This window comes from Schistocerca gregaria, chromosome 5 (assembly GCF_023897955.1).
Source record: "Schistocerca gregaria isolate iqSchGreg1 chromosome 5, iqSchGreg1.2, whole genome shotgun sequence".
In the NCBI taxonomy this organism is placed as follows: Eukaryota; Metazoa; Arthropoda; class Insecta; order Orthoptera; family Acrididae; genus Schistocerca; species Schistocerca gregaria.
This window is the reverse complement of record NC_064924.1, coordinates 660,954,462-660,976,503: the sequence shown is the minus strand read 5'-3', so window position 1 is coordinate 660,976,503 and position 22,042 is coordinate 660,954,462. Positions and strand designations below refer to the sequence as shown.

Below are 22,042 nucleotides of genomic sequence, written 5' to 3'. Positions count from 1 at the left end.
TCCTCAGAAATGTCATCATCATCCCTATTCACAGGTTTTGAAGATGTTTCTGGTACTAGGCACTCCGTCACCCCGTCCTTCATTTTGTGCTGCAGCGTACCATACTGACTGCGTTGACGACATGTCAGTTATGGTTTTAGATAACCGTGCTTGTACTGCTCACTGACAGCACATACCTGACCCCCACTGAGGAACTCAATGTCAAGATAGGGCACAGCTTGTCCCTCCCACAAGAGTATGACCTATCATGTATCTGAGCTTTCATTTCTTCGAGCGGCCCAGTCAGAATTCGGGGAAGGCATGCTCACACACCGCCTCCTCTCCCATACCGCTACTCCCGAGTTGGCCAACGCATCATTCTCCCCGCTGATTTCCAGATTACGAGTTGGACCGGCAGCCACCCACTGTACCTTCGCACACTGAGCCGACGGAGATGGAGCTTCTGGTTGTGCACCTGCCGTCTTGCACCACTCACGTCAACGCTGACACCCACACAACCCCCCTTTCAGGGCTCAAAGGCCGTACTCCCTACTGTGGTAAGGGGGTGCGGGGCAGTGTGGCGTTGATGGGTCATCGATCACACAAATTACAATCTTTGGAACATTAAGTACACTGATGAGCCACCATGTTTAATTCAGTCTGCCTTTGTACTTCATGCAGTGTTCGTGTGTATCAGTCTTTATGGTAAAATGTATGTGTATATAGAAAACTTGGGAACTGTTTACTACATATATTATGATCCGTATCCAGAATCCCATGTACTCTAGCAGTACTTAAGCATGGATAGCACTAGTGCTCTATGCACAGAAGCCTTTACAGATAACCATACTTTTCCTAAACTCTCCCAAAGAACCAAAGGCAACCATTAATGCTTTATGTACTACAACTCTTATGTGCCTGTTGCATTTTATATTGCTTTGCTACATTATGCCCAGATATTCAAACAATGTAACTGTAGTGCTGTATTTAGAACATTATACAACTGTTTTCCTTATTCATTTGCATTACTTTTTTTTGGCACTTTAGACCCAGCTGCCATTCATTACGCCAACTAGAAACTTTGTCTAAGTCATCCTGTATCCTCCTGAGGTCACTCAACGAAGACATCTTCCCATACACCACAGAATCGTCAACAAACAACTGCAGATTCCCACATTTGTGCATGAAATATGCCTTATTTTCACCAAACACAGAATATTATGAATCTGATATGTTGCTTTTCCCCAGGAAAAGGAAACTGAAGATAACTGCTAAGTCTTGGGGTAGCTTCAGAAACAGTGCTATTTACAATACAATACAATATGGTGCACCAACTACACAAACAAGAAGAGTGTCCTGATCAATTTTATGAAAAGCCTTACTGGATGGTTTGTGCGTAGAGTTGGCATATCGGTACCTTGCATCATATAACAAGAAAAAGGCAGCAAGAACCAAGAATCGAATAAAAATATTTGTGTACAGTTTTGCAACTTTATGTCCTCAGTTGTCTTCTGTTTGAGGATTTGCTTACCTCTGAATGCAGGCCATATTGCCATGTCATTATTCCAAAGTGTGGTGGTTCAATATTAAGAGCTTTTTAAGAGATTTCTTTGGATTTATGTCAGTAATAAGCACATCCAGGCATGGTATTAATGAAACATACTGAAAGATATTTGAGTGTAGTTCTGCTTTTGTAGCAGTCATTACAAATAGCCTCATCAGCCTTAACTTGCCACTGAATGTCATACACCAGAGCTAACAATGAATAGACACACACACCTCCCCCCACCCCCCACCCCTGTCACCTGTCTGAAAACTTAGCTACATTTTCAGTTTTGTTTGTGTGTTTATTGACCACTCAGATGTAAGGTAAATTGTTACATCTACTCCTTTCCTTATTTGTATTCCTTCAAGAACTTTCCTTTACCATTTTTGTAATTGTTATTTCAGCTTGGAAAGTTCCAGTGTTTATTTGTTTGTGAAATCATTTTTAATATCAGTCATGAGAACCACTTAATCATAAATCACACAACTGAAAATTAATATGAGGCAGAGAGATAGATTTAACATCACTTATTTTGTAAATAAGACTTAAAATAAGCCTCATCAACTAGTGTTTCTGAACAGTAAATAGGTTTTTGGATTAATACCCACATCAGTCTCCAGATTTTTGTCTTTGAAGTACACAAAATCATAATTAACAGGCTCTCTTCAAAATTGCATTATCTGCAGCAGGGATGTTGTAAATCCTTGCTACAGATGTTTGTGGTATTGTAAATGGCATACAGTTGCAATGCACATAGCAAAAATGGAACATTGTCACAAAATGTAGAATGATTTGTATTTTCTCTACTTCTTGATAACTGAGAAAAGATAGGAGTAAGAGACTAGTCACAACATCTATTTTCAGAATAATGGAAAGAACTACATTTCACATCAGTTTACTGCCGTAACTCTTGTTATGAGTGCCTGTCTGTGGAACCATAGGAGAACATTGGACCATAAAGAGCAAAAAGAGACCATCATGAAAATCTGTAAAGTGATGGCAGTTCCTGTGTTATGCTACAGAAACAAAAGCTGGGTCAAAGAAACAACACAGATGAGGTTCCTAAGGAAAACAAAGGGCTGCACAAGAAGAGACATGATTAGAAACAAAGATTTTAGAACACAATTAAATATTTCCAACACGAATGAAAAAATTTAAAAATATTGAGAAGTTTGGAGACAACACCTCAAGAAAATGCCAAGAAAATTGGGAAAACAGGCATCGGAAGACCTCAAAGAAGATGGGAATGGTTTTATTTGTTTCTGAGTCTGGAACAGGTAATGGACTAATCCTTGAAAGGAAAATGATGATGATGATGACGATGACAGTGAACTGTTGTTATAAATACAGGACTCTTCCTTTGAAATTTGACATTTCACATGATACAAGATAATTATATTTGGATATGTTGTTACAAACTAAGAGTGGTCTTTCAAAAATTGAACAAATATACTTAAAGTAGCCAAAGTGATTAATAAATTACTGACCAAAGCTAAAGGCAATTTTAGTCACTGACTTCAAATATCTCCCCATCTAAGAATGTGTAAGAAAAAACAAGCAGCTTTTCATGATTGTGGAAGTGTGAAATTCAGCATCAACCCACATATAAGTGAATAATAATTTCTTATTTTACTCCAATCCATTTTTTGTAGAAGCATAAGTTTTTCTTATTTTAATCCTGTTCACATAAATAATGAACAAAGAGTTTACAGTAAAATATAATGCATACTTTTTTATTCTAAATCACAGAAATATCACCTGGAAGGCAGTTAGGTTTGGTACATTTCTTATAGTGTTGTTATGATACCTGAAATGTACTGGTGTTACTGCCTAGGACCAGCAATGAAATTTATTTACAGAGTAGTATTCAATGTTGTTATAGCTTTTTTACACCGTTCTTTACAAATAATTAACCATTAAAGCAATGGCTTTTAATGAATAAATAACTCTCAGATCTGTCAACTATATTTAACATCGGTATCTGCAAAAGTAACTGTACTCTTTCTTTTCTGAGAAGGTCTTCTATTTATTCCTATATCCTCTGAAAAACCATCAAATCCTGCATTCACATGACCATCATTAGTAATTTCTGTGTGTGCTGGTGATGTCAAATGAGGATAGGTTGTCGACATCTTGTTCTTTCCAGCCAGTGCCTTAGAATTTCGCCTTTCTGTAGTTGTCCTTCTGTGCATGTTGATTAACTGTGATGCTGTTCTCTTCCTGACACTATAACGGTGACTGAAATGGTCAATACCTGTCAAAGGAACAGAAATAATACAAATTTAATTCAACTGTAATTATCAATTAGCTAAACATATGTAACTGTGTAAGTTCATTGCAGTGTAAATTTGCAAAATGTGACTGTAAGTTATTTACCATGCTCTCCATCATTCATAAATTGTTGTATGCTGAGTTTGAAATTATTAGCTAAATTTACACTCTTAGGTGCTTGTGAAGAAGGCATCAAACATGTCAATTTTCTCTGTGATGGTTTCCTTTTATCTTGTTCTTCATCAGCTTCAGGTGGCATCTGTTGCATATGTGAAACTACAGCTATGATCTCTTTCCTAAGGGCTTCTTCATCTTCTTGATCATTATTCTGTAAACAAATTCACAAACATGTTCTTATTAGAGCAAAATCTCTGATGAGAAGTAATTATGACTTAATTTTGGCATGGCTTCTGTTGTGTGCTAGACAGTAACAAGTATAAGGCAAGCTGGTTTGGTACAGGAGTCTCTGCTAAATTGGATAGAGCAATTGTAGAGAAGAACAGGTAAATTGAGGTAGGAAAAATGGTATAAGAAATAACACCAACTAACTGAAACAGTAGTAGCTAATATAGCTTGGATGACACATGAATGAAATAATTAAAACCATGGTGCAGATGGAAACCCATAACTAAGCAAAGAAAGGAAAGCAGAAAGGTGGAAGGAGTATATAGAGGGTCTATACAAGGGCGATGTACTTGATGATAATATTATGGAAATGGAAGAGGCTGTAGATGAAGATGAAATGGGAGATACAATACTGTGTGAAGAGTTTGACAGAGCACTGGAAGACCTGAGTCGAAACAAGGTGCCAGGAGTAGACAACATTCCATTAGAACTACTGACAGCCTTGGGAGAGCCAGTCCTGATAAAACTCTACCATCTGGTGAGCAAGATGTATGAGACAGGAAAAATATCCTCAGACTTCAAGAAGAATATAATAATTCCAATTCCAAAGATAGCAGGTGTTGACAGATGTGAAAATTACCGAACTATCAGTTTAATAAGTCACAGCTGCAAAATACTAACATGAATTCTTTACAGACGAATGACGAATGGAAAACCTGGTAGAAGCTGACCTCGAGAAAGATCAGTTTGGATTTCGAAGAAATATTGGAACACGTGAGGCAATACTGACCTTACGACTTATCTTAGAAGAAAGATTAAGGAAAGGCAAACCTACGTTTCTAACATTTGTAGACTTAGAGAAAGCTTTTCACAATGTTGACTGGAATACTCTCTTTCAAATTCTAAAGGTGACAGGGATAAAATACAGGGAGCGAAAGGCTATTTACAATTTGTACAGAAACCAGATGGAAGTTATAAGAGCCGAGGGGCATGAAAGGGAAGCCATGGTTGGTAAGGGAGTGAGACAGTGTTGTAGCCTCTCCCTGATGTTATTCAATCAGTGTAATGAGCAACCAGTAAAGGAAACAAAAGAAAAATTCAGCGTAGGTATTAAAATCCATGGAGAAGAAATAAAAACTTTGAGGTTCACCGATGACATTGTAATTTTATCAGAGACAGCAAAGGACTTAGAAGAGCAGTTGAACGGAATGGACAGTGTCTTGAAAGGAGGATATAAGATGAACATCAACAAAAGCAAAACCAGGATAATGGAATGTAGTTGAATTAAGTCGGGTGATGCTGAAGGAATTAGATTAGGAAATGAGACACTTAAAGTAGTAAAGGAGTTTTGCTATTTGGGGAGCAAAATAACTGATGATGGTCGAAGTAGAGAGGATATAAAATGTAGACTGGCAATGGCAAGGAAAGCATTTCTGAAGAAGAGAAATTTGTTAACATTGAGTATAGATTTAAGTGTCAGGAAGTAATTTCTGAAAGTATTTGCATGGAGTGTAGCCATGTATGGAAGTGAAACATGGACGATAAATAGTTTGGACAAGAAGAGAATAGAAGCTTTCGAAATGTGGTGCTACGGAAGAATGCTGAAGATTAGATGGGTAGATCACATAACTAATGAGGAAGTATTGAACAGGGTTGGGGAGAAGAGAAGTTTGTGGCACAACTTGACCAGAAGAAGGGATGATCAATTGGTAGGACATGTTCTGAGGCATCAAGGGATCACCATTTTAGTATTGGAGGGCAGCGTGGAGGGTAAAAATCGTAGAGGGAGACCAAGAGATGACTACACTAAGCAGATTCAGAAGGATGTAGGTTGCAGTAGGCACTGGGAGATGAAGAAGCTTGCACAAGATAGAGTAGCATGGAGAGCTGCATCAAACCAGTCTCAGGACTGAAGACCACAACAACAACAACAACAACAACAACATATTGAACTCAGTAAATAAACGCAAAGCTGCATAGGAAATTGTTAAAACAAACTAACTGTGACGATAAAGTATACCAGACACCAAGTCTACCTGATATTCTAAATGCGCATTCCATCAGTCCTCAATCAGATATCAACATAATGGAGAATGTGCGTAAGGCAGAGGCACTGCTACCAGAAATGAACAGTAAACCGACAGACAGCTTTCACTGGACTTGTGTAACTGAGAAAATGCTCAATGAATCAGTAGCTAAGCTCAGTAATTCTAGAGCAGAGGATTACTATGGTCTCTCAAATTATGGTATTTAATATATCAGAAATCAAATTGTAACACCACTGACTAAATTAATCAACAAAATTTTAAATGAAAGTAATTATCCAGAATGTTTAAAAATATCTGCAGTTAGACCAGTACATAAGAAAGGAGGTATAGCAACACCAGATAACTATTGACCAATATCACTTATACCCATAATATCAAAATAATAGAATACTGCATGCATAAACAGATGAGTCAATATTTTGAAAATAATGATATTCTCACCTCCTCACAGGATGGTTTCAGATCCAGCCTTTCTGCAGTCAAAGCAGTTGAGAGTATGGTAGCAAAAATATACAATTGTTTTGAAAATAAAGATATTATCTGAACAACACTGTTGGACCTCAGGAAAGCTTTTGAAATGGTCTCCCACAATATTCTGATAAAGAAACTACCACTACGGAGTGAAAGAGAATGTTATATGCCTAATCTAGTCATACATGGACAACAGAAAACAGTTATTTAAGGTAAATAATCAAATGCCAAAATGTCTCCCTGGATCTGTGCTTGGACCTTTCCTTTTCATTATTTATGTAAATGATTTACCTGCAGTTGTATCATGTAATGCAGTGCTATATGCTGATGACACAACACTCATCACATGTGATACCAATACTGAAAGTGTGCAACACAGCATTGCAGTGGCACTGGAAAGGTGAACTACTTAGTTTGAGACAAATGCACTGCAGAAGAACGACAGTAAAACTGAAGCTACTGTACTCAATCTGAATGCTCCCAGTCATGATAACAAAACAGTAAAATTATTAGGATTTCATACAGATCAAAAGCTCAGCTGGGATACCCGCACAGGGAAGATATGTGGCAAACTGGCACGAGCCATATTTTTATCTGCTGTACAAGCTGAGGAGCAGTGTCAGTAAAGAGCTTCTGTCAGTCTAAAACAATGAATGTAGTATTTCAGACCAAACATAGTGAAAATTATAATATAAATGTTAATATAAATGGAAAGACTATTAAAGAAATAACCAGCACAAATTTTCTAGGAACTATAATAGACAAACATTTGGCATGGGGGGAGCACATAGATGCACTGTGTAAAAAGATAAACAAACATATCTTCATCTTGCATAAAACAGCTGAGACTGTGGATGATAAAGTCCTCAGATGAATGTATTATGGACTCGTCTTCCCACATTTGTCTTATTCAGTTCATATATGGGGAAGTGCACAAGCTGGCTACCTAAAAAGAATATTCACAATTCAGAAAAGGGCAGTGAGATGCATTGCAAAAATACCACCAAGACAGACCTGTAAGCAAGCTTTTGTACACTATAATATTATGACAGTATATTCACTGTACATATACCAAAGCATAATGGCGGTAAGGTCAAGTGATAAACACCTCGTAAATGAAGATGTACACAAACACGGTACAAGAGAAAATGAAAATTACTACATGATGAACAGAAATCAAAAACTGTCTATGACTGCCCCATTAGAAGCAGGCAGAAGGTTTTTTAATAAACTCCCCAAAATCATTAAAAAAGAAATGGACCTAAAATGTTTTAAAAACCATTTGAAACTATATCTCACAGAGAAATGTATATACAGTTTGAGTGAATACTAAGATGGTGTTTAAATATGTTATATCATTACTGAACTCTACATTTAAAAATTGTCATTTCTGTTTGTTGTTTGGATTTGTGTGTACATATAATGTGAAACATATAATACCTTTGTATGATTATGGACTATTTCTGTTTAATTATTTGTTTCATTTATATATAATGAAATCAAGTTTGATGTTAATAGCCTATTGTATGACACACCCAATACTCTCAGCTGGATTTTCAGCTGGAGTCCATGGGCAATGAATAAATGAATAAATATGCATATTTTGCTTCTTCCATTTGCACCTGAGTTACGGAATACTATTATGGGGAAATTCCGTAGGCTCAAAATTAGTGTTTAAATGGCAAAAGAAAGCCATAAGGTGCACAGCAGAACTTAGCCGATATGAATCATGTTGAGATTATTTTAAGAAACTAAATATAATGACAGTTCTTGGCCTGTATATTTACAATTGCCTAGTCTTCATTAAAGAGAATCTGAGTAAATTTGACTTAAGGAGAACAGCGACCATTATGTAAGAAGTGGACATGCAATTAATATGCCATATGATAGGCTTGCAAAGACACATAACAGCTACACATATCTTGGTTCTGTCTACTTCAACAAATTATGTGAAAATGCCTACACAGTGCCAGTGAATAAATTTAAAACTAGTCTTTTGAAATGGATCAAAAGTAAAGTAATTTACTCTGCTCAATAGTTCCTTGAATATGTGACAAATGACCCACTTTCCTCATGAGAATGAACTATAAAGTAACTGCAAACTACACAAATTCCACACCGTGCAACTATTTTATTTTTGTTTCATGTATTTATTGTTGATTATCTGTTTGGTTATTTATTTGTCATTCACTGAACTATGTAGTTCATTTATCTTGTAATTGATTTATTAGGAAACTTCTTGTTGTTATTGACATTTGCACAAATATTTGTTGTATCCATCTTGTATTATTATATTGTAGTTAATAACATTTGTCATGTTGAAGTTCATATTATTATTATTGCTACTATTATTATGTTAACACTGATAACACCAATTGCATGTAAACATGCTCAACAGTGGAATAGAACATTTGCATTTGCATTCTGATGCAAGATTCGGGAACTCGCAATGACCAAGTGTTGTGTGAATACACTATTTACTTAATACAACACACAATGGCTAATTAAATTGTATATCCATTAAACTGTCAAGACCATCTATATGTCAGTCATTTGTTTAAAGTCCAGAAAGAATACCAATAATCAAACGCTCTACACAACACACAAAATATAACGGATGATTTATTGTCTGCAGATCCACAGCAAGGAATCAGAGCTGGAAAGTCAATCTAGTCAGAAATTTTTAACTTTTTAAATCAAGTGGATGGTTAAAGCAAACACATATCTAGTATATCAGTACAGTATATCTAGTATATCACATATCTAGTATATGAGTAAAAACTGATGATGGTGTTTGGTGAAGCCAAAGCAGTAACCATCCAAATCAATTATGTTTGTTTGTTTGAGCAAAACAGTGCACAAAATATAAACACTTGTGTACCATGTACATTAAACATTTACTAATGAATGCAGAGCACAGAAGATATTCCGCAAGAACCTGAGACTAGTTAAGCTCTAGAGTAGTGCTGGTTGATATCTGTCTCTATTTGCATGGAAGTTCTCATACTGCCACTTCCATAAAAAGTTGCTAAAAACAAAGAGAACAGAACAAGAGCTGATGGTGAACAAGAGCACCTTTGGCAGCTGGTGTGCGAACTCTTTGACAGCTGTGACATGTGAACACATTAGTAGATGATATTGACTGTTACATCAGCCCCCTAGAGAGTAGCAGAGCATCATCTAAAAATCTTGCAGGAAAGAGTACCAAACATCAAGGGTGTGTTCTTCATTAAGATAGCAATTCTTTTTTGGTGACCTGTGTATGTAAGTTTTACTGAAGGTTTGACACTGTCCATATGTAACATGATGTGTGAGCAGTAGGTGCACATAGCTAGATGTTGTTAATGTGTAGATGCTTGAGGAGGTTGTAAGCATGTGACATGTTCCCTCAGGTGACAAATGAAGTCTGACTGGTCATGATCAGGTAGCTGTATAGAACTAGGATCAATGAATTCGCCACGCAGTTGATGGGCTTCGTGGTATGTAGTTTCACTGATGATGAATTCAAGTCATGTTTTAATTGATTCAAAGATGAAGTAAGATCACAGATAAGGCAGTGGTCCAACCTGTGTTGTGACACATCAATGCAGTCTTTAAAGAACAATGCCAATGTTCAATCATGCCATTTCTTGCAGGATGGTAACTGATTGTCCTGCAATGGAGAGTGCCACATAACTTACTGAGTTGACTAAATAGCTCTGACTCAAATTGTCGGCCACAGTTCATAATGGCATGCAGTGTGAAACCCTTTTTGACATAAAGGCAAAAGCTAGCACTGCTGCCAACACATTATTGACCAGTATAGCTTCTATACAATGGATGAAATGAATCAGTTGCAGTCAACAGATATCATTGACCACTGGACAGTGAGAGTGGACCTACTATGTCTATAAGCACATGTATGAAGCATGTGGTCATGTCTGGATGGAAAATCTGCAACTGGTGCACACATATGATGGGATATCTTATTGCGCTGATACTCAAGGCAAACACAAGCCCACTTGTGACAATCATCATATCAGGCAAGACAAAACCTCTTGGAGCCAGGCAAGTTGTTATTCTAATGCCAGGGTGGCATAGGTTAAGGAGGCTATCAAAAGCTCATAAGCAGAACTCAGCTGGCAGAAGAGGATGAGATCCTCCACTGGTAACGTCACAATAAAACTTCACATCTTAATCAGAAAAATCAACAAGTTGTAACTGATGGGTGAATGATGCATCATTCAGCAGTTTTTGGAGTTCCTGATCACGTTCTTGTGTTTTTGCAAGTTGGATTAAATCAGTAACATTTGTTGTCACCAACTTTGTTAATATTTGAAATGTGGGGAATGTCAGTGCTAAATTGGACAATGAATTCCAGAAGTTTGTACTCTCGTGGTGAACACTTGTTTTTGTCATGCACAATTGACTTGCTGCTGCAACACTGCACAGATGTCTGGCTAGCATCAACAACCACCACCAGACGTGGATCCAATGCAGGATGTGTTAGGAGTCTAGCATCTGCTGTGCTTCAGTTCAAGGCCACAAACACAGAGCTCATCACATTGGTCCAGTGGATTGGTGCATTTCCCTTTGTCTTGGGGCCAGTGAGGGCTGCAGCAGCAGTTCTCGCAATTTGGCTGTGCAGGGCAGATGATGCCAGTAAAAACTCAGCATTCACAAGCAACAGCATGGTTCTTTGATGGTTTGTGGCTATGAGGCCTTCATGAGATGGCTGCTATTTCTCCATGCTGCAACTATGACCCTGCTGATAAATTAGACAACCTATGAAGATAACCTCTGGTTTACTCAAGACACACTTTGTAGTGCTTAATATTGCACTATGATGTTCTAAGCACTTGAAAACTACCGCCAAGTTTTGCTGGTGCTGTGCTGCAGTGACTGAAAAGATGAGGTCTTGTAGGTAAGCAAAACAGAGCAAAACAGAATGACAATTCTTGCAGCATGTAGTCAATTAACCTTTGCCAAGACTGCACACTGTTGTGCAAACCAGTATCATATAGAGACTCTCAGACAAGCCAAATTGAGTGATTGTCACTATTTTTGGAATGTCTTCATCCACCATGGATCTTCATGTAAAGGCCTTTGTGCAGTCTAGTGTACTAAAGACAGCGGCACAATGGAGAACATAGTTGTAGTCTCTTAAGAAGTGTACTGGCTAACTGTCCTGAATTGTCCTTAGACCAAGCATACGATAATCACCACACAGGCACCATGCACCACTCTTCTTGAGTACCAGGTGGAGAAGTAATGACTATGGTCTGCTAGAAGTGTGAATGATCCATTCCCTGATCATCAAGTCAAATTTTGCTCTTGCAATAGTGAGTGATTAGGAGCTTGGGATGGCATAAAACTGGTGGGCCATACCGTATTTACTCGAATCTAAGCCGCACTCGATTCTAAGCCTCACCTGAAAAATGAGACTCGAAATCAAGGAAAAAAAAATAAATTTCCCGAATCTAAGCCGCACCTGAAATTTTAGACTCGAAATTCAAGGGGAGAGAAAAGTTTTAGGCCGCACCTCCAAATCGAAACAATGTTGGTCCATTGTAAAATGAGAGACAATTTTGGGTCGGATGAATGATGATACAGCTACAGTAATTTGGTTCGAGTCGTAAGCTTAGCAGTTAAGTTTTACCACGTAGCCATTGCTACGCGTCAGGCGCTCCGTCCGTATTTATACGGGTACCCTTCCTTTTTCACGTGCTTCATCTGGTTTGAATCGGTTGCTTATTTTTCTTTGACCTGATACTTGCCATTCTCTTTGTTATAGGTGTTCACGTCACTCTAAGCTAAAAATGTATTACTATACTGTGTGATGCATTGTTTGTTGCATTCTGTGTTTACAGCCCGGTCCACACGCAACAATCTGTCTGCGCAGACATCGGCGCAGATGTCTGTACATGCAGAAGATCGCTGCAAATGTGGTGTGTTCACACGACACACACCCCAATCTGTTATTCGCCCGCCATCTGTCGGTGTAGAAAAGAAATATCAGTGGCAAGCGACTACGCTCCCCGTAAACGTCAACAATTTAATTCAGTTATTTTGAAATATAGAAATGGAGGAAGTTCTGTTGTGGTCTGTGTTCGCAACTTGTGTTGCAAAAAACATCCAGACCAACTGCAGGAAACAGGGAAAGCGGTCAAAATGGTGTAGACAGTGGCTCCTAAAGCGAAAGCAGTTTTCTCACCTAAATTTACTTCGAGATTTGCAGGGCGATTCTTAAGAAAGCCAAGCAGATCAAAATACCATAACGTTGGCTGGTATACTTGATCTACTCCTACACCAGATCTTCTAGATTCTGAACTTTGGATAACTCTTTTCGGTAAACAGTTCGCAACGAATTTTTTATTACTGTTTCTCTGTTTGCCGAGGCGTCAACTGCACGCAGTTTTTCAATTAGAGCATTGTATGCTGCTGTCTTTTTGTCTTGGTCACTATATGCTTTACTTTTAATCTTCCACAAACATGGGTGGTTTCTATATATTTCAATGAATTCACTAACTAACTCTTGAGAACACTGTCGAATATCAGCCATTTTAATGCCCTGTTCGTACAAATACAAACACTAGACTGAGCAAACAGCTGTTTGGCGCTAGATTTGCGGCGATCTCCTGTCCACACGCTCCAACTTGTCTGCGCAGATGTGGTTTGGACCCACAGATTTGAGAGGTTTCGCTCAAACCTCCAACTCCAACTTCCAGGTTTGCACACACCTCAGGTTGGTGCAAATCTTCTGACCACATGCAACGATATGTCTGTGCAGATGTGATGTGCGCAGACATTTGCGCAGACAGATCATTGCGTGTGGACGTGCCTTATGGCCTGTCGCCGCTCGCGGCGTGGCTTGCTTTTGTGCACGCTACTGCCGCTTACAATTAGGGAAGAAAAAAACAACAGAGAGAGAGGAAGGAGTCGTCTCATTAGTGAAACAGTGGCAAGAGACCGCTATTTGCTATTTGTTGTTACTTGCACTGCTTCTTTTCTTTAATAATGATAAACAAGAACCAAATAATAGACTGCGTATGATTGAAGATGTTCTGAATGAGAGTTTAGCGAAAAATTTTCTCCGTTTGAAAATCTTTGCAGACGCCTCTTTAGTACATTACATTCTGCACAGAAATTAGAGTCATCTTAGATTTAAAAATCTAGTCAATTGCAGTGCTTCATTTCTGACTGTATCACTACTACGCATAAGAATAATATGAATATAAACACGACGTGATATGTATATTTTTCCGCGTTTGCTGTTGTCTCACTCTAGTTTCGTAGTTTATTAGGCAGACGGAATTTAAATGAGATAGCAGCAAACACGAAAGAACACATGGCAAAATGTTTATATTTGTATTATGCTTATGGTGAAGAGAATATTGCATGTGATTCACAATTCATAAAACTTCCTATTAGCAACCATCTCTTCCCATAGGTAGGAAAAAATTCAGAACGTAGAGTTGGCCATATTGACAAACATCCCTAACAATCTTGCCAGTCGGATTTTCGTAGTACATTGAAACGCTGCAACATTCGAAGATGAACAATATGGAATTTGTATTTACTTCGATGGATAATGTATGAAAATACAGTGGTCGACACTCGGGGCAGAGGAAAAAAAGCTCGTCTTCCACCTTTTCTAATTTATTTACTGACGCAGAGGTTTTGGCGTCAGTATCTATCTTTGTGCCTGCAAAGCATGCCTGTGTAGCGCTACATATATTCGACGACAGAAGTTAGTTGTGGCAGCACCTACCAACATTTTTCAGAACTTCCGCTTACTTTGCACTCGACTCTAAGCCGCAAGCGGTTTTTTGGATTACAAAAACCGGAAAAAAAGTGCGGCTTAGATTCGAGTAATTACAGTAAGTGATTTTGAAGTAATGCATAGTACTGTGACATACCCACCTCAGGGTGCCTGGTGATCATATTATGGCTGTAAACTGGTGAAGTGACCCAGCATATTTTCTTCCTGCTGCCTGCATGAGCTTGATGCTGTGTATTGCTGCTCCACCCGAGAATTCAACAGTTAAAGTCCAGCAATGCTACTGACAAGCCTCATATCTACCACAATAGGCAGAAGGTGGTAATATACCAGGAAGTTGACTCCAATAATCAGCCCCACGATATCAGCACGATGGTACAACCCATCACCAAGTGTGCGACAAGCTGAAATTCCTGCAACTACTCACTGAATCTGAAGATTGCACAACAGTAACTAAGGCCTGGACTGCCATAACTGCTGATGGTGCGACCTGTAGCAGCATCAATTGCAGCAGCCTTCTTAGTGTGTGGGCAGTGACTTGAAAACATTGTTTCAGAGATGTGGGCCAAACAGAGACAGCCTGTCAGAGCAGCAATGGTGTTCATGTCATCAGCGGTGCTGGGAGCTGCCCAAATTTGTCTCTTGTGTCAGCACCATTTTAAGAAGAAGCACTAAGAGTTCCTGTGAGGTTGGCTATGACTGGCTGATGAAGGCTTGTGGCCTGCTGGGAGACGGGCAGTGACTGTCAAATTAAAACCGATGTGCGGTGGTCACTTGAGCAAGTGGGCCAGTGTGAGCTGCGATTAGATGTATCTCAAGATTATCTATATTTTGTTTATGTGTGGCAGCCATTGCCATCACCTCATTCCTTGACAGTTACAGTAATTGGATCTGAACCTGGAACAATGTTTGTAATGGGATTAAAAATTTGGTCTGTTTCATTCTCACTCAAGTTATGCTACCAATACCAGATGCAACTGGTGCCTTGAATTAATTGGTTGTGACTGAAGCCAGAGTTTGATCAGTAGTTGCGTTTCAAAAAGTTGGTACTTGCCTTGGTAACTTAATTTTTATGTCAACAATTTTGAGCAGGACCTTTCGTGCCAGTTTGAGGTTGATTGAAGTTGGGGGTTGACCAGCATTGTGCTTTGAATTAAATCTGCTAATGTTCAGTTTTCAAATACCTGAAATTTTACGTCATAAATTTGGGGAGGCACCTTCACTACCAGTTTGATGTTAATTGAAGCAGAAGCTTGCCAAGCATTGTTCTAAATTTAACCTTCTAATGTTCCTGCTTTTTAAGTAAATTAAATTTTGTGTAAGAAGTTTTGGGTGGGCAGCTCCATTGCCGGTTTGAAGTTAATTGAAGCAGGAGCTTGACCAGCATTGTGGTTTGAATTAAATCTGGTAATATTAAATAATCAAAAATTTTCATAAGAAATTCAGGTGCAGACCTTCAGTAGTCGTCTGGTGTTAACTGAAGCTGGAGCTTGACCAGCATTGTGCTTGAATTATATCTGCTAACATTCTTGTTGTTAAATGACTGAGCTCTTCGTAAGAATTTTGGGTGGACACCTTCAACGACATTTCATGTTAAGTGAGGCAGGAGCTTGACCAATAACTGTTTTAGACTGACTTGTATTTGGGCTTTGAAATGTTGCTATTAATAGTGTTTCTACTGCTTGGGACAAAAGGGTGGATATATGAGGTGTGTTTGGAAAGTTTTAAGAATGGGCTTGTAATTGTACAACAGCGGTACTTACATGTTCCTGTGATGCATCCCCTTCAAAATAGTCTCCCCTCCTGACTGAACAGACCAACTCCAATGGTGTTTCCACTTTTGGAAAGCACAGGAAATTTGAATTTGGTCAAAAATTCAACGATGGAGAAGGTACGATGAGGCGGACCATTGTCATGGTGCAGCACCCAACTCCTGTCTCTTCCACACCTCTCCGCGCAAATACTCAAGGATACATCTGCAGTATTACTGGTTAATTGTCTGTCCTGCAGGGGTAAATTCATGATGCACAATACTAGTGCAATCGAAAAAAGTCACCAACATTGTCTACCTTTGACCAACTTTGCAGCGCTTTTTTCAGTCATGGTGAACTGCAACTTGGTTTCAGGATCTTATCCATATACTCACAATTTGTCACCTGTAATTACCCTATTTAACAAATCTGGGTCATTTTAATCTGATTACTCAGTTCTTGGCACACTTCATGTCGGTACTGTCTTTGGTCACTTGACAAAACTTTTGGAAGGAATTTTGTGGTCACTCAACACATGTTCAGATCTTCAGTTAAAATTGACTGAATTACATAGAAACTTAAATTATGTTCATCAGCCATCTCCCTAATTGTAAGTCTACGATCTGAGTGCTTTAAGTAACAAACTTTCACAACATTTTCATTCATTTTTGAAGTGGAAGGACAGCTCGACCGTGGTTCATCTTCAAATGATTCACGGCCATTTTAAAATCTGTTGAATCAGACAAAAACATTTGACTGGCTCGTACAATTATCTCCAAAAGCTGTTTTTAATAGTTTGTAAGTCTCAGAAGCTCATTTCCTGGTTTTAAAACTAAATTTCACACAAACTCGTTCTCCATTTTTACATCCATTTTCACGCAGACAGAATCCAGCAACAAGCCCTAACAGACCCACACTCCACCAGCTGCCACAACGAACTGAACAAAGGAAATGCAGTTTCCTGTCAGAGGGCATTCAAGGACAAGGCAGTAACTGACTCTCCATCCACCGTGTACCTGCCTGCCAAATCAGTAAGCAGTAGCAGATCCATTCTTAAAACTTTCCAATCACACCTCGTATTTGTGAGTGGAACTGGACCTCACCTCTGGGAGGGGATTTTTTTTCTTTCAGTGGGCTTTTGGAAAATAAAGAGATGTTTTTGAAAATGTGTGCACATCTCTCAACCCAGCACCACTGCTCCTGAAGGACCAGTTCCACTACAGTCAGCAAACATAAAATTCCAAATAAGGTTATTATTCAAATAAAGGCAATTATTCAGGTGAGTATGAGGGTAAATGTGCAAATCCAAATTAGTGTCTAAAAGAAGTTTTTCTCCATTTTTCTGATCACTAACATAAAGATACTGAGATACTGTTTAGTAATCAGATGGGCCTACATCTGACTGCCACTGCTAATTGGGTAAGCACATAGTGAGATTAAGAAAAGGCACACCTACGTTTCTAGCATTTGTAGACTTAGAGCAAGCTTTTCACAATGTTGACTGGAATACTCTCTTTCAAATTCTGAAGGTATCAGGGGTAAAATACAGGGAGCGAAAGGCTATTTACAATTTGTACAATTTGTATGGCAGTCATAAGAATCGAGGGGCATGAAAGGCAAGCAGTGGTTGGGAAAGGAGTGAGACAGGGTTGTAGCCTATCCCCGATGTTATTCAATCTGCATATTGAGCAAGCAGTAAAGGAAACAAAAGAAAAATTTGGAGTAGGTATTAAAATTCATGGAGAAGAAGTAAAAACTTTGAGGTTCGCCGATGACATTGTAATTCCGTCAGAGATGGCAAAGGACTTGGAAAAGCAGTTGAACGGAATGGACAGTGTCTTGAAAGGAGGATATAAGATGAACATCAACAAAAGCAAAACGAGGACAATGGAATGTAGTCAAATTAAATCGGGTGATGCTGAGGGAATTAGATTAGGAAATGAGACACTTAAAGTAGTAAAGGAGTTTTGCTATTTAGGAAGTAAAATAACTGATGATGGTCGAAGTAGAGAGGATATAAAATGTAGACTGGCAATGGCAAGGAAAGCGTTTCTGAAGAAGAGAAATTTGTTAACATTGAATATAGATTTATGTATCAGGAAGTCGTTTCTGAAAGTGTTTGTTTGGAGTGTAGCCATGTATGGAAGTGAAACATGGACGATTACTAGTTTGGACAAGAAGAGAATAGAAGCTTTCGAAATGTGGTGCTACAGAAGAATGCTGAAGATAAGGTGGATAGATCATGTAACTAATGAGGAGGTATTGAATAGGATTGGGGAGAAGAGAAGTTTGTGGCACAACTTGACTAGAAGAAGGGATCGGTTGGTAGGACATGTTTTGAGGCATCAAGGGACCACAAATTTAGCATTGGAGGGCAGTGTGGAGGGTAAAAATCGTAGAGGGAGACCAAGAGATGACTACACTAAGCAGATTCAGAAGGATGTAGGTTGCAGTAGGTACTGGGAGATGAAGCAGCTTGCACAGGATAGAGTAGCATGGAGAGCTGCATCAAACCAGTCTCAGGACTGAAGACCACAAGAACAACATACTATGATGCTCCAAAAATTTGGAAACAGAGTGAAGTAGAGGTCATTAGGGTAAGCATGCTAAGCAGAATCCACATAGCTGTATAATATAGATCCAATAAGATATACCTTTCTTCACTTTCTATATTCACATGTAAGGTAAACTTCCATCTAGTTTCATGTGAGTGAATGTCATAGTTGTGTTTGAAGAACTTTCTTCTAAGGATGCTTCCTTTTCTAAAGACTACTGAATCATGTGCACATAAACAAGACAGAGGAAGCATTTTTAGATTTTTAAATAATGGTTTATAGGATTCTTTGTATTATCACTCTGATAATCTTTTTTGACATTCTAAATGTTTTGTGCAAAATGCGGAATACCAGTGCCCCCCCCCCCCCCCTCCTTTTCCTCCCAAAATAATCGTGTGCATCATTAGTGACTGTATATTGCCATGGTCATTTACATGGAGCAGAAGTGGGAAATGTCCCAGAACTCATACTTGAGAGACTCCATGCTTGCTTTTTTGCACTTTAATGTAAAAATTGTTTATTGATTGTTGCCTCAGAATGTGTCCTACTACCAACTGTGGCTGAAGACCACAACAACAACAATGTAAAAATTAGCAATCAAGATTGTCGACTATTATGTTCACATTTTACAGCTGTCAAAGAGTTAGCGCAGCAGTGTTAGAGCGGCACGTGTTTGGCATCGGCAGTTGATTTGTGGTCGTTGTCCTTGCGACTTTCCATGAAAGTTGAGTGTGAGAACTTCCTTAAGCAAAGAGACCAATCTTGACCTGCACTATTCTAGTGCTTGTGTTTTAAACAGTACAAGAGCTAAATCACTTCAGCAGAAGTATATACTTATCCCTACTAACTGAAATTTTTCATTTTCAAATTATGGGAAAAAATTGTTGGTAAGTACTGATCATCAGTTGGTGAAATTCTTAGTACCAGTAGATACAGGGTGTTTCAAAAATGACCGGTATATTTGAAATGGCAATAAAAACTAAACAAGCAGCGATAGAAAAACTTTCGAAATTACAGTCGTTACAATTTTCAACAACAGATGGCACTGTAAGTGATGTGAAAGATATAGAAGTCTGTGGGTGTGCCATTCTGTACGTCGTCTTTCTGCTGTGAGCGTGTGCTGTTCACAACGTGCAAGTGTGCTGTGGACAACATGGTTTATTCCTTAGAACAGAGGATTTTTCTGGTGTTGTAATTCCACCACCTAGAACACAGTGTTGTTGCAACAAGACGAAGTTTTAAATGGAGGTTTAATGTAACCAAAGGACCGAAAAGCGATACAATAAAGGATCTGTTTGAAAAATTTCAACAGACTGGGAACGTGATGGATGAACATGCTGGAAAGGTAGGGCGACTGTGTACGGCAACCACAGAGGGCAACGCGCAGCTAGTGCAGCAGGTGATCCAACAGCGGCCTTGAGTTTCCTTTCACCGTGTTGCAGCTGCGGTCCAAATGATGCCAACGTCCACGTATCGTCTCATGCACCAGAGTTTACACCTCTATTCATACAAACGCGGCAACCCCTCAGCGCCGCTACCATTGCTGCACGAGAGACATTCACTAATGATATAGTGCACAGGATTGATGACGGCGATATGCATGTGGGCAGCTTTTGGTTTACTGACGAAGCTTATTTTTACCTGGACGGCTTCGTCAATAAACAGAACTGGTGCATATAGGGAACCGAAAAGCCCCATGTTACAGTCCCATCATCCCTGCATCCTCAAAAAGTACTGGTCTGGGCCGCCATTTCCTCCAAAGGAATCATTGGCCCATTTTTCGGATCCGAAACGATTATTGCATCATGCTATCTGGACATTCTTCGTAAATTTGTGGCGGTACAAACTGCCTTAGACAACACTGCGAACACCTCGTGGTTTATGCAAGATGGTGCCCGGCCACATCGCATGGCCGACGTCTTTAATTTCCTGAATGAATATTTCGATGATCGTGTATTGCTTTGGGCTATCCGAAACATACAGGAGGTGGCGTGGATTGGCCTCCCTATTCGCCAGACATGAACCCCTGTGACTTCTTTCTGTGGGGACACTTGAAAGACCAGGTTTACCGCCAGAATCCAGAAACAATTGAACGGCTGAAGCAGTACATCTCATCTGCATGTGAAGCCATTCCGCCAGACACGTTGTCAAAGGTTTCGGGTAATTTCATTCAGAGACTACGCCATATTATTGCTACGCATGGTGGATATGTGGAAAATATCGTACTATAGAGTTTCCCAGACCACAGCGCCATCTGTTGTTGACAATTGTAACTACTGTAATTTCGAAAGTTTGTCTGCCTGAAAACGTACTGTTGTCCCAAGCACATTGCAACAAACGGTGTATTTCTATCACTGCTCATTTAGTTTGTATTGCCGTTTCAAATATACCGGTCAATTTTGAAACACCCTGTATATTAAAGTACAAGCTGTTACCTATGCTCACACTTATCTATAGTGTTGTTATGATGAATGATGGTGATTAAGTAAGCTACTGTATGCACAATAATATCAGCTGCCCACATGTGTCTGCCCCTTTGGATCAGCATAGATCATGATGTGCTTGGCGCTCTCCCCCCTCCTGAGCTGTCCCGATGCACAACAACTGATATAATTTTGCACGTACATTCAGCAGTGTATATCAACACTGTCTGAAATATATGTCATGAATAAAGTTAGTAGTAAAGAAGTAACAAATTAAAACATTAGGCAGTTATACCACATGAATAGCGAAGATGTAGTCAGTGATAAACAATCTCCTCTTCTTTCATCATTTTGTGGGGATTATAAATGAGAAAAATCTCTGTAAAGGTCTGAAATAATGTGTAAAGTTTGTTGCAAGTCACTAAGTGCTTTCATTCTCAAATGCTGGATAGAGCACATCGTAGCTCTACATTACATAATGTATACATTATGCAGCAAATAATGTAGAAGTATGGATTAAACACATTTAAGATTGTAAATGCATCATATTTATTACTTTGAATCATATCACTTAGCACATGTTAACCAAGAAAATAATTTGCACAAATATGGTAAAGTTCAAAACTCAGGGGGTAAATAGCTACTCCAAAGAGTAAATATTTTCCCTAATTTGCATAATATTCTTCAGACCAGTAAGTACCTTGTACTATACACTTTGTAAAGTAGCCTATATTCTTTCCAAGGGTTAAGCTGTCTCCTTACCTAATTTTGTTGATATCGGTTCAGCTGGTTAGTAATAACAAATGTACATGTCATGCATGATGTGACAGTTTCTCATGCATCTTAGGTTTGTGATGGCATACATTCTTAGCTCTGTGTAATGCAATTATATAA

The 22,042-nt window shown here is 38.9% G+C and overlaps 1 protein-coding gene across 2 annotated transcripts in view; it reads right to left on the bottom strand.

Annotated features, from left to right (window-relative positions):
- Positions 1-2,145: 2,145 nt before the first annotated feature.
- Positions 2,146-22,042, bottom strand: part of LOC126272657 (chitin synthase chs-2-like) — a 248,861-nt gene continuing 228,964 nt past the window's right edge. For both annotated transcript variants that reach the window (XM_049975666.1, XM_049975667.1), the window contains 2 exons: positions 3,902-4,124; positions 2,146-3,779 (listed from right to left, as the gene is read on the bottom strand). In XM_049975666.1, coding sequence (XP_049831623.1) covers positions 3,484-3,779; positions 3,902-4,124 — 519 coding nt within the window. In that variant the 3' untranslated portion in view covers positions 2,146-3,483. The remainder of the gene's footprint in view (positions 3,780-3,901; positions 4,125-22,042) is intronic.